This window comes from Neomonachus schauinslandi, chromosome 5 (assembly GCF_002201575.2).
Source record: "Neomonachus schauinslandi chromosome 5, ASM220157v2, whole genome shotgun sequence".
Classification (NCBI taxonomy): Eukaryota; Metazoa; Chordata; class Mammalia; order Carnivora; family Phocidae; genus Neomonachus; species Neomonachus schauinslandi.
Genome location: NC_058407.1, coordinates 93,864,404 through 93,877,730, shown reverse-complemented (window position 1 = coordinate 93,877,730; position 13,327 = coordinate 93,864,404). Strand labels below are relative to the sequence as shown.

The 13,327-nt window shown below is 38.3% G+C and overlaps 1 protein-coding gene across 1 annotated transcript; it reads left to right on the top strand.

Moving 5' to 3' along the window:
• Positions 1–5,985: 5,985 nt before the first annotated feature.
• On the top strand, positions 5,986–12,715 carry TMEM52B (transmembrane protein 52B). Its single transcript, XM_021690440.1, has 5 exons — positions 5,986–6,081; positions 8,465–8,508; positions 10,327–10,365; positions 10,891–11,057; positions 12,395–12,715. The coding sequence occupies exons 1-5, from the start codon at positions 5,986–5,988 to the stop codon at positions 12,634–12,636; spliced, it is 588 nt and encodes a 195-aa protein (XP_021546115.1). The 3' UTR covers positions 12,637–12,715.
• The last annotated feature ends 612 nt before the right edge of the window (positions 12,716–13,327 follow it).

Here is a 13,327-nt window from a genome sequence, read left to right as displayed (position 1 = left end):
AGAAAGAAAGAAAGAAAGAAAGAAAGAAAGAAAGAAAGAAAGAAAGAGAAAGAAAGAAAGAAAGAAAGAAAGAAAGAAAGAAAGAAAGAGAGAAAGAAAGAAAAAGAAAGAAAGAAAAAAGAAAGAAGAAAGAAAGACGGAAAGAAAGAAAGATTTTAAAAAATTAAATGTAGTTTTACTCTATGATACAGTTCACAAAAAAAGCTCAGCCTGTAATATATCCTAGTCAAACCAGCTTGTAACAAATCAATGCTACTTACCTTTATCACTGAAGCCCCACCCCACCTCCCTTGACTGTGAGTGCCAGGAAGCAAGATTGCTTCCTGCATTCACCATGCTGACTTTCACATAAATAGAATCTCAGTAAAGTATTTTTATTTTTATTTTTATTTATTTCTTTTTAAGGATTTTATTTATTTATTTGTCAGAGAGAGAGAGAGAGAAGAGTGAACACAAGCACGGGGAGAGACAGGCAGAGGGAGAAACAGGCTCTCGGCTGAGCAAGAGCCCAACGTGGGACTTGATCCCAGGACCCTGGGATCATGACCCGAGCTGAAGGCAGACGCTTAACCAACTGAGCCACCCAGGCATCCCGGGAAAGTGCTTTTAATAATGAATTAATAAATACTGAAATCATGTCACAATGAAGAGGACATTTTATAATTCTCCACAGTGACTCAATTATTTTGTATGCCATCAATATTCTAGTGATAAAGAAGTGATACAGAAGCACACTTGTTGACATGAAACATTTTTTTCTTGTGAGCTCATCACTTACTAGTAACCTTTTATGGATTATCCTACGAAGGATTGTCTTGGAAGGATGCATGTTACTATATAGCTAAAACGCCCAAGGATACAAACAGCACTAGAAAAAACTACTTTCTTTAGAGAAGGTCTAAGATTGAGCTAGATCTCTCAGACTTCAGTTATTCACCTTCATACCCCACCCATGAAACCCAGGAGAGCATAATCATCCATTGTCCTTTTGGGTCCACACTCATAAGAAACTCACTAAACAGTCCAGGACCTGGTGATGAGCTCTACAAATCCTGTACTCCCTACAAATACAATTCATTTTTTTTCCTTTAAAAAATCCTCTGTACTCAACATCTACAGGTAGGATTGCCAACAATTTTTACTCCCTCATTTTATATACTCTAATAGTGCACTCTATTGATTTTCAATTCCATTAAAATTATTCCAACTCTCCAACCAAATTATAAGCTCTTTAGAAGTAAAAATAGATCCCCTTCTATTAATAAAAACGAATTCTTTCCTATCACCCTGGCATACCATATCAATTGTAATGTTCTTTAATATCTTGTAAATAGCAAACAGTTAACACTTGAGATTCTTAGCTATTAAGACATCACCAGAATAAGCTGGGTTTTAAAATACAAAGAAATTTAAGGAAAATATGTCTTAGTTCTTTATTTTGAGAATGTGGAACTAAAGCCCAAGAAATGTAAGTGATTTACTGAACATCTCTTTTCTATCTGATGTCAGATAAGAACTCAGCTCACTATTCTTATCCAATTAAAAACTCTGTACTCATTAAACTATAATTCCTGTGATGCTTAGTTTTATGTGTCAACTTGTCTGGGCCATGGGGCACCCAGATATTTGGTCAAATATTTTTCTGAGTTTCTCTGAGAATGTTTTTGGATGATATTAACATTTTAATCAGTAGGGTAATGTTTTCCCTCCATAATGAGAGTGGGCCTCATTTAATCAGTTGAAGGCCTAGAACAAAGACACTAATCTTGCTTCAAATAAGAAAATATTCTCCAGCAGACAGCCTGTGGGCTGGAACTTCATCATTGGTTCTCTTGGGACTCGAGCCAGCTGGTCCACATTACAGATTTGGACTTGCCAGTCTATAATTGCATGAGTCAGTTCCTTATAATAAATCTTTCTCTATAAATATGCACATCCTATTGGTTCTGTTTTTCTGGAGAACCCTGACTATTAGAGCTCTCCATTCTTTCTTTCTCCCAGTTCCTGGAAACCACCATTCTATTTTATGTTTCTATGAATTTGACTACTCTAGGTATCTCATATAAGTGGAAACATACAATACTTGTCCTTTTGTATCTGGCTTATTTCACGTAACATAGTGTCTTCAAGGTTTATCCATGCTGTAGCATGTATCAGAATTCTCTTTATTTTTAAGGTTAAATAATATTCCATTGTGTGTATATACCATTTTTTTTAAAGATTTTATTTTATTTATTTGAGAGAGAGAGAATGAGAGAGAGCAAGCACATGAGAGGGGGGAGGGTCAGAGGGAGAAGCAGACTCCCTGCCGAGCAGGGAGCCCGATGCGGGACTCGATCCAGGGACTCCAGGATCATGACCTGAGCCGAAGGCAGTCGCCCAACCAACTGAGCCACCCAGGCGCCCACCACATTTTGTTTATCCATTCATCCATTGATGGACATTTGTATTTCTTCTGTTTTTAAAGATCCATGGGATAATTTCTATAATCCTGATGTAGCAGATAGCTGGAAAAGTTTCACAGACTAAGTGGTTCTCATTATCCCTGCCTCCCGATGTTCATGCCCTTGTGTAATCTTCTCCACTTGAGTGTGGGTTGGTATCTGTGGCTTGGAATGTGGCAAAGGTGATGGAACATATATGATCCATATATGTGATTATGTAAGGTATAGTGCCTATCTTGCTAAAGGTTCTCTCCCTCCTTTCTGCCTCTCTGGCCAGATTTAAAGAAACAAGCATACACAAATCCTATAGCCACAAAGAAATGAATTCCTGCCTGACATAGCTTGGAAGTATATCCTTTCCCAGTTGAGCCTTCTGATGAGAACACAGCCCAACAGACATCTTGACTGCAGCCCATAAGACCCTAAACAGAGGACCCAACTAAACTGTTTTTATACTTCTGATCCACAGGCACTGTGAGATAAACAAAAATGTGTGTCATTTTACATTGTTACTCATATAATTTGTGGTAATGTGTTAGAGGGCATATAAAACTAATAATCCTGTGATAAACTTAATCCTTCTGTTTTGTTAAATGTCCTTAAATCTAATCCTGACTGTCAATACCTCCGAGGTTGTCACTCAATGCTTACACTGCAATCTTGAATCATAAGATAGAGGGATTTCCTAGTGGAGAAGTTGCAAGATGGAACTAATCTCTTCTGCTTTATTATCTATTTTTGAAGCCATGGGTATGGCCTAACTCATTGCTCAACACTTTATAACTCATGCTTGATGACTCACAGTAAGTGTTGTCCTGGCATCTATTTCACTGAGGCACAGAAAGGAAAGGAATTCTTGGTTGGTCACCTGATGTAGACAAGGTCAAAAGGAGAATAGTCAAAGGGGCCAGAAATAAGTAATTTTTTTAGCTTCACTTGTTACAGGTTTTGTATAACAATTTCCTGAGGCATAGGTGAAAAGGCCTATGTACATGCACCCTCCATTGGTTCCACTCCAAGTCCTTAACAACCTGGGTATAAGCTAATGATTCACAAACTTAATGGAAGTACAACAAGATTGTGTAGGATTGAAATGAGGTCATTCCCCTCTACCTCAGCTACCTGCCCTTCCAGTGTATACCGTCTTCGGTCTTCCTACAGGGATCTTCTTTCCTCTGTCATCGTTCCTGATATGGAGGCTTTGACAGGGACTGAACTCAGCACTAAAATTGCCACAAGGCATAATCACTTTCATTAGGATAAACAAGAAGTTCTACTTCTTCAAGGAATAATCCAGTGAGAACAACAACAACAAAAAAAAATAGCAGTAGTAATTCTAAGAAAGAAAAGTAACAAGGAGGTCATTAACAGAATCCCATTTTGTTCAAACCTGTTAGAAAGCTGGAGGGCAAAAAGATGATGGCAATCACATGCAGGAAAGTGCGATGGGGAAAAATCATGTTAATTGACAAACCTGTTCATGCAGGTTTGGCTGGTATGATTGGGAGAAGAGATGGCCAGAACAGCAAGAGGAAATATTCAAGAATTGGAATACCAGGAAAGCTAAAACATGGTCATGGTAATAATACACCAAGAGGACATCAGTTATTCAGCATATTGAAGGTGAAGGTCATTGGCAAAACTGAATGGAAATCAAGATAATCCTAGTTAATGCTTATAAAATACTTGTTACATCAGGACAATTATATGCATTTCACATACATGAACTTACTTAATCTCTGTAAGTTTATGAAGTAACATTATTATTATTACCCCATTGTGAGAGAATGAAACTGACCCAACAGAGATATAATAACTTTCCCAAGATTGCACAGCTAATAAGTGACAAAGCAAAAAAATAAATAAATAAAAATAAGTGACAAAGCAAGTATTTAATCCCAGATAAGCTAGCTGGATTCTTAGCCATGATGCTCTACTGTGTCTCTGACAAGAGAAAGGTCAGGGAAAGATTAGTGATGCTACCATATACAGGCCACTCTAAGTAGAAATATTCTAATCGAAATGCCTTCATATCTCCAATGGTATTTTTTTCTATGAAACAACATCTAGGGCAGGTCAAGTGAGCATTCCTCTTCTGTTTTATAAATGGGAAAATTAAGGCTTGGAGAAACCACAAATAATTTAGTGGAGGGCCAGGATTTTTCTGCTCTCTTTGTCCTATGAAATACCTCCCACCTTGTCAATTTTTCTGCTGAAATTTGAAAAATACCCTTCATCTTATTTCTATCTTCCTTTCTAAAAAAATAATGTAGTGCTCATTTAGTTTTGGAACTTAATGATGTCTAATCACCAGTATCATATTAGGCTTTTCTGTCACTATTTGATTCCCTTAGCTAACAGGAAAAAAAGATTATATTCTCTATGCTGATATCATATTTTAAAGCTGTGTGAGGAGTCTTTGAATCAATCCCACCCAACAGTTGCCCTCAACAATCACTCAGTAAAAGTAAAATTAGACTTTCAGCATTAGATATGATCTGAAAGGTGGTTTTATTCAATTCTTATGAAATAGGTAAATCTGCATCAACTGATGTCTAATTTTCCTATGAAATACTTTGTATTTTAAAAAAAAATTTTGAAGTACTTTGTATTAAGTAAAAAATTACTGACTTAAGAATAAATCGTTTATACAACATTCACTCGTTCCTATAGAGATGTTTCTTTACGAATATTCTCTTTCCACGTGTGCTTATTTTTACGCTGACCTTAGATTTTATTTAAAAGAGAGAGAGAGAACCCTAGAGACCCATAGATCTTGGAACCCAGTTTATTCTCTATTTTTTGGAACCCAGTTTAAAAAAATGTGATGTGTGTCTGTCTGACTTATGTGTTTCAAAAAGAACTGAAGTCAAGGTAGAGGGGACCTGCTTTCCTAAAAGATGGGAGTGCTTTCCGGTCCATTTGTTAACCTCTCAGTCCTACTGCAATGGTTACGAATAAATGACCCAGAACCAGGAGAGTTGATTATCAACATAGAGAAGGGGAGGGTTTCAAAGAACAAGAGAGGAGGGCTTATTACGTGGAGAGGGGAGTGGATGGTGATTGGCAGTTATTCAACAGTCCCCCTGAAGTGCTGCAGTAAAGGACCAAGAGTATTACTCCTTTTTTGATGGAGATGAGAGAATTTGTTTGGTCACCAGCAATTCACCGTTGAGCCTCCTCAAGTCAAGTTTCTCACCACTGCCTAGAAAAATACCTAACTCTGAGGACTGAATATGTCCTCCCTGAATGTTTTCCTTTTGGGGGCAGTGGGGGAAAGTTAAAGACATATAGAAAGGATTGCTAGTAGAAGGAAAGGAAAGAAGGCCCAAGGAAGCAAATGTGGAGACCGGAACAACAGAATAGACATAGAGAAAGAAGCCAGGATGAAAGGGGAGAGAAAGACCACAGAAAATAAAAGCCCAAAGGAGTAAGAGGAAAAGAGAGAGCGAAAGCTTTATTGCTGGGAAAAATTTGTCTCCTTAAGTCCTCCAGGTCGAGAAGTCAGACCAACACAGAGCATGGAAAGGAGGCAACAGACATGGACATGCCGTACCTGATCCTGGAGAAGCAGTTCAGCCCCATGGGGGTGCGAACCCGGGCCGTGACTGTCTCTGCCCTGGTATATTGCATCCAGGTGAGTTGCGAAAATGCAAAAATAAAACTTTTGTTTGGTTGGTTGTTTCTCAGATAAACCAACTCTCAGAAGAACCTTGGGGGAAATGATTGAGGGGAAAGACATGTATTGAACCAAAGAGGTAGTGGGGAAAAGCATAACTAGAATGTTTCCTTATTGTTATCGGGTTACATGGCCCATGTGTGGCCGATGGCATCAGTGAAATGGGGGGACAGAAATTAGGGTAACCATATACACATGCAGGATAGCTATGGTAATTTAGAAATGCCACTTATCTATATTTCTCTCTTTTAGCATCCTGTCACTCATCCCTCAAAATCCTAAATAATCAAAATGAATTACATAATTCCCCTAAATGGAGTTTCCACATAAGCCCTGGTACAATTCTAGCAGCTTAGGTGCCTCCAGATCAGAAATAAGGTAAAAGAGGGAAAATTCTTAAAAAATACTTCCAACCTTTTATTTCTCTCTACCAAAAATCAGAAGCCCCTGTAACTTGTTAGCTGAGAAAAGGGTCATTAGATTGAGGATTCTGGACAACTGTCAAGGGGAAATTTACATAGCTATGAACACTAGTAAAGAGGAAAAGCAGGGGCACCTGGGTGGCTCAGTCAGTTAGGTGTCCAACCCTTGATCTCAGCTCAGGTCATGATCTCAGCGTTGTGAGTTCAAGCCCAGCGTGTTGAGTTCCACGCTGGGTGTAGAGCTTACTTTAAAAGAAAAAAAAAGAAGAAGAAGAAAAACAAGCAACTGGCTAGTATCATATTCCTGTACATCTCTTAGTAGAGAATGGACTGCTTGTTTTGCTTTCTATATCCCAGTTAAATTATTGTCTGTAAATCCATTTCTTCTTCTTGTATTTTCCTTTTGCTTCCTGTTCTTTTCCTTGCCCTTCACTTTCTTTCTCTTTTCCTTTTTTTCTCTTTTTTGGCAATAGTCACAAAAAGAAGTATTTTATCTGTTTAGCACTTTAAGCTTCTCTTATCTTTAGTCAGAAAAGAAAAACAAAGAACCAGAGCTGGGTTGAGGAAGTACACACTTTGTCATCCTTAGTGATCAACCATTTAAAAAAAATTTTTTTTACAATTTTATTTATTTGCGAGAGAGAGAATGAGAGACAGAGAGCATGAGAGGGGGGAGGGTCAGAGGGAGAAGCAGACTCCCTGCTGAGCAGGGAGCCTGATGTGGGACTCGATCCTGGGACTCCAGGATCATGACCTGAGCCGAAGGCAGTCGCTTAACCAACTGAGCCACCCAGGCGCCCAGTGATCAACCATTTTAAATTAAAAAGAAAAAAAAAAAAAGCAGTTTCTCAAATGTTGTCTGCAGAGGACAGCTCTTTAGTCCTTTTACAAATCCTTTTCACCTGCTATGTCATGAGTTTGTATGTCCCCTCTCCCTCCCATAAACTCTCAATAAGTACAAATATCTGTCCCTTGTGGGGGACCTTTGTGGTTTTTGTTGATGATTTCCTGAGAATATTAAGTCATTCAATTTACTGGAAGTGAGATGCAATTTCTAAACAGAAGCTTCTCTATGTGAAGGAAAAAGTCAACTGAAATACCAGGTAAAAGGAGTAGAAGCTTTCATTATCAGTAGCAGAAGGGACTTGATAGCAATATCAAGGAGTTGTTAGAGCAGATTTAGCCCTTGTTCTACTAATTCATTCAACACATATATATGATAGAGTTTGATTTGAATTCTGGCTACATCAATAGGAGCATGCAGTTGGCCATGTTAACTTAAACCCCTTTGCCTCCGCCACATAATCTTTCAAAATAAGGCTAAATATACCCACCTACATGAGTTTTGTGATGAAATGTTATGACATATTGAAAATTCTTAGCAGCCTGACTGGCATATAGTAGCTATTAAATAAATAAAATTGTTCCCCTCCTTTTTCTCCTTTTTTTGTATGGTGTGTTATTGATGAGTTAAGGGAATAAAAAAGAGGAGTGGGGTAGAATTCAATTTGTTGCTGGGAAAGAATTAAGATGGCGATAACAATATCCTGAGGGACAGATCAGGACATTTCTAGGACAAATTGATTTAAATGCTGCTTCTGCCTCCCACTTACAAAAGTTGTAATGCTTACCCACCACCAAAAAAAAAAAAACAAAACAAAACCAAAAAACAAAACAAACAACCCCCCCACACACAGATTAGATATTTGCTCTTCCAGTGTCTCCCACTTCAAATATAATAATCAACAGGCATGGGAGCAATGAAAACAGTCCTAAACATGGCTGACCCTATGACCTTATCCTGATATTGTCCCGGCTCTCACCAAGTAAACAGAGCAGAGTCATGAGGAATGGTTGGTAGACTGCTGAGCAGAGCAGATGAGACATTTCCCTGTCTGAGACTATTTCCCTTCCTACAGCTTCCCCCGGCAAGATGTGAGGAGAACTGTGTGAATCCTGAACAGTAAGTATCTGAGACCAAACTGGGAAGAAGGAGAAACAGACAAAAACAGTACCCAAAACAGGGTCAAGAGGTCATTAAATATCTGTGACTTCCCTTTATCTTTACTTAAATGGACATCAACCCACTAATCTCACAGATGAGTCATACAAAAATAAAGACATGCCCTCGTGTCATCCTAAGTACTTAAAATAACATCCCTGAAGGCATTTTTTCCAAGGCTTATCTTCCCATTAAAACAATGGAATTAATCCATTTTATATTAATTTTTTAATAATTAATATAAAATATATAGTTTTATATTAATTAATATAAAAACAATTTATATAGTCACAGAAATTTGCAAAAGTGTTTCTTTTCCATGTTTCTCAGTGACTCATCAGGACAGACTGGATTTAAAATCTCATCCCGGGCAGATACGTTTGGGTAATTCCAAAGTAGCATCACCATCTGAAATATGACGAGCATTTTCTGTATTTTAGGGCATGTCAATACTTACTGCAGACTTCATTCAGCTGTCACTTTGATGCTGTTATCCCTTAATCTAAACCTATCACAATTAGGTCTTACACAGACACAGAGGACATAAAAGGGGAAGACATTCATTCCACTTGGAGGTAAATTATTAAGAAAGCAGGGCCGGTTGGAACAAAACACTTGCTCAGCCTGAAGGAAAACACATATTTAGCCATGGGAAGGGTTATTCAATAGCCAAGACTGTTAAACCCAGGGGAAATGGTGGCGGCCTTGGTTGCTTGTCACACTGTCTGAGGTTTTAGACACCTACTACTCAGGAAGAATCACTTTTAACAGAATCAGAATCACTAACACTATAGAACTAGAAGAGGTTTTAAATAAATGGAGAATGTGAGAAACCTACAGGAGACATTGTTTATTGAAAAAGCAAATCGTATATTCTACAACTGTGCAACCAAAGAGAGGATGTAGAAGAAAATTTCAATAGGTTTCAATAGCTCAATATATCAGAAAGTATTATTAAATTTGTTCATCTTCAAACCTAAATATTTCCTTCCTCTCCCCTTCCCACTCCTGAGCTTACCCCATACTCCTTCTTCCTTGCAATCCATATTTTTTCATCTCTATAGAGAAAATTCAGTTACTTTAATTAACTTTCAACATGGTGAAGTTGGTTTCTATATTTTTCCTCCTTCCTATTTGGCTTCAGTGGGTGTATATATTAGTTTTGATATTGGATGTGAAAGTTCAGGGTTTTTTTTCATGGTGAGAATTTTTATGGTTTAATGGTGACCCTTTTCTCAACAATTTGCAAAACATAAGTTACAAATTTCATTGTATTGCTTTCATGCTTATAACTGAAATTTTCTTTATGTTTAAATTTTATTGAACTCAAATATATATATATACACACACACACAAACCTTACCTTTCCTACCCATTTTCAAACTTTGTAAACTTACATTCCAAATTCTTTCTTGGTAATTGTCATCGTAACTGTTTACTGTGGTCATGGTTATTTTTTCTATTAACACCATTTTCATAATCACTAGTCTGTCTTATAATGATTTACAAAATTATTTACCCAATGTTATCTGTAGTACTAAACACTTTAAGGCATCCCATTTTGCAATAGATTCTGCTGGCTATATTGAAGTTAGAATAACTTGTTATATGTTAACTAACTGGAATTAAAACTCAAACTTAAAAAAATATATGTAAATTGTGATGCTTTTGTTATAACAAGGTAGCAAATTATATTGTAACTCATATTCCTGATTCTGGAACTACAACAGGCACCAACTATGTTTTTATTGCAAAAAAAACTTTATTCTTTCTCCATAGTTGCCTGACCACAGATTGGGTGCATCTCTGGTACATATGGTAAGTTTCAGCTATCATACGCAGAAAGACATTTCAAAGGAACTTTATTTTTCTCAAGGGCATTCATTTTTAGTTTTTTAGTTTTTAAATATATTGACAGCAGGAAAAAAATGTATGAGACAGCCAGCCTACTTACCTAGCATCTAATGAGTAAAGTTTCTTTACCTCATCATTAACTATGTGACAATATGCCAGGATTTCCTATTTCAATACCATCTCCTCAGCCATCAAAAAGTTATTGTGTATTTTGTCAGGGTCAGCTCTAGAAATTTCTACAGAGAGGAGAATATAAAGTAGAAAGCAGTCCCTCCAAACCACATTAGATCTCTTACTGTTTTAATGAACTGATGTAGTCTTGCCGACAAAATAAGTATGCATGTGAAGTGAAAGTGTTGAAATTAAAATCTTATGATTATTGTGCAAAATAGTCAAAGTCAAAAATGTAGACACTGAAGACCAGTTATGGCCAGGGCTGGGAAACACACCAGATCACAGAGCTTTCACTGGGGGGTGGTCTTCTTGCAGGTTGCTGGTGGTAATTGGAGCACTGCTTCTTCTGTGCGGCCTGACTTCTGCGTGCTTCCGCTGCTGTCTGAGTCGCCAGCAAAATGGGGAAGATGAGGGCCGGCCTCCCTATGAAGTGACAGTCATAGCTTTTGATCATGATAGCACTCTCCAGAGCACTATCACTTGTGAGTACTCTGACATTATAACCTGAAAGGGGGTTTAAAAGGATGATCAGGGAGGCGCATGGGTGGCTCAGTGGGTTAACTGTCTGCCTTCCACTCAGGTCATGACCCTGGAATCCTGGGATCAAGCCCCTCATCAGGCTCTCTGTTCAGCGGGGAGCCTGCTTTTCCCTCTCCTGCTCCCCCTGCTTGTGTTCCCTCTCTCGCTATCTCTCTTTCTGTCAAATAAATAAATAAAATTAAGGGGAAAAAAGGATGATTGGGGGCCCTTGGGTGGTTCAGTCAATTAAGTGTCAGACTCTTGATCTCAGCTCAGGTCTTGATCTCAGGGTTGTGAGTTCAAGCCCTTCACTGGGTTCCACGCTGAGTGAGGAACCTACTAAAAAAAAAAAAAAAAGAGACAAGTAAAAGAATGATCAGGATGATGAAACAATATAGCAACATGGATTGAATAGTATTAAAGATTCTAGAACTCAGGGTTGTTTTAATTTCCAGAAACCTGATGGTGTGGTGACCTGGGCTCTCACTGATGCTGTGTTCTCAAATACTGGTCTAATGATAGAGTGAAGAAAGAAGTAGAATGTTGGAGAAAATATTGGAAATGTCTTATAGGAAGAATTACCCAGTTTATAAAGCTATTTTGATAAAACTATTTTAAGCTCTGGGTGTATCCCTTTTTCAAAAATGTCTTGGATTTTGTGAGAACCTGTATTTTTTATTACCTATATATTATTTTACATCTTTGAAGAGATTAGTCATGTGTACTTGCAATTCTTTGTTCTGTAGTGTATCTGCTGACACACTTATATGTTAGCCTAACATCACCTTGATGATTATAAAACACTTTCCTTTATGTCCTTCTGTTCTCTTCTTCATATTATATTCTTTCCTGAAATGGGAGAAGAAAGACTAGTCAGAACAGCAGGTGGCACAACGTTGTGAAATTTCTTTTGAAGAGAGACTACGTTGCTGTTCACCTTTCCTGTCTCACTTACTGCCCTTTGAAAAAAGATAAGTAAGACAGAAATAAATATTTCTAAGGAGTCTGCGTTATCAGTGGGTTGGTGTAAAGGGTCCCAAGTCCGTAAAAGGGAAGGACAATGTTGTCAGACATGGGGACACAATTTAGATTAGTTGAGGACCCCAGAGAAGACAGTATCTTCCAGCAGAGTGAAGTTGGTTTCCAAACAAGGTTCACAGCATTTTCATAACATTTTGTGGCCGAGAGTGGCAATGGTTTGGACACTTGCTAAAAATGAAGGGAAATTAAGTGTGTTGTAAGTCCCTGATTTCTGAAGATGTCACATTTACTTTAATTCTATTCCTTCTTTCCTCCCTAGCCCTGCAGTCAATATTTGGCCCTGCAGCTCGAAGAATCCTGGCTGTGGCTCACTCCCACAGCCCCCTCGGCCAATTGCCCTCCTCTTTGGACACCCTCCCAGGGTATGAAGAAGCTCTTCACATGAGTCGCTTCACCGTTGCAAGGTGTGGACAGAAAGCACCTGATCTACCCCCAGTGCCAGAAGAGAAGCAGGTGCCCCCATTGGACGAGTCTCCTCGAGTGGAACACTCTTCAAACTGATGGGAATTCTGGTTTTATAAATGGGGTGGGGGTTTCTCCAGAGTTGCTACAGACAGACAAATGAAACTTTTTTCCCCCAACTTCCGGAAGATTTAGGATGACAAATAAACATTATTCATTGGAAAGGATGGGTTCCAACTCTTCATTTCCAGCCACATCTATTTTCTAAGATGGAATTGCTCTAATTGGGAACTCCAATTCTTTATCCAGTGGCCAAAATTTGCAACTAACCTCTAGCAATGCTGGTTATTACTGAACCAAGAAAGCATCAAAAGTATGTTGAATTCCTTTAGCTATTGAGTTCCTTTACCCATAGGATACCGCAAGTGGTTTTTCTTTCTGCCAGCTATAACACAACAACAGATCGTAATACACTCGAGGAGAAAGACAAGAGCGTAGGCACAACCCACAGACAATGCACCGAAGTCATGAATTCTTCCTCTTGAGAGAACATTCACTTTTATGCCAAATGACAATGATACTCTTGGACATCATGTAATACCTAAGTGGATATCCAGGATCCATCCTTGCAGATATGGGCTAAGAGAACACATTATAGCATCAAGGTGCCAAATATCAAGGTCTTTCTTTCACTCTGGTCCTACCCACTAGCAGTATGAGAAACTGCATAGAGTGCAGTAACAGTTTCTATTCATTTTTCAGCTCCTCTGCCTAGCAAACACATGTGCGC

Bases quoted from the DNA above. Each gene is read 5' to 3' on its own strand.
- TMEM52B (XM_021690440.1), top strand. From the start codon at position 5,986: ATGGACATGCCGTACCTGATCCTGGAGAAGCAGTTCAGCCCCATGGGG. The intron at 6,082-8,464 runs GTGAGTTGCGAA...CCCTTCCTACAG, and splicing joins CCCTGGTATATTGCATCCAG to CTTCCCCCGGCAAGATGTGA. The intron at 8,509-10,326 runs GTAAGTATCTGA...CTTTCTCCATAG, and splicing joins AACTGTGTGAATCCTGAACA to TTGCCTGACCACAGATTGGG.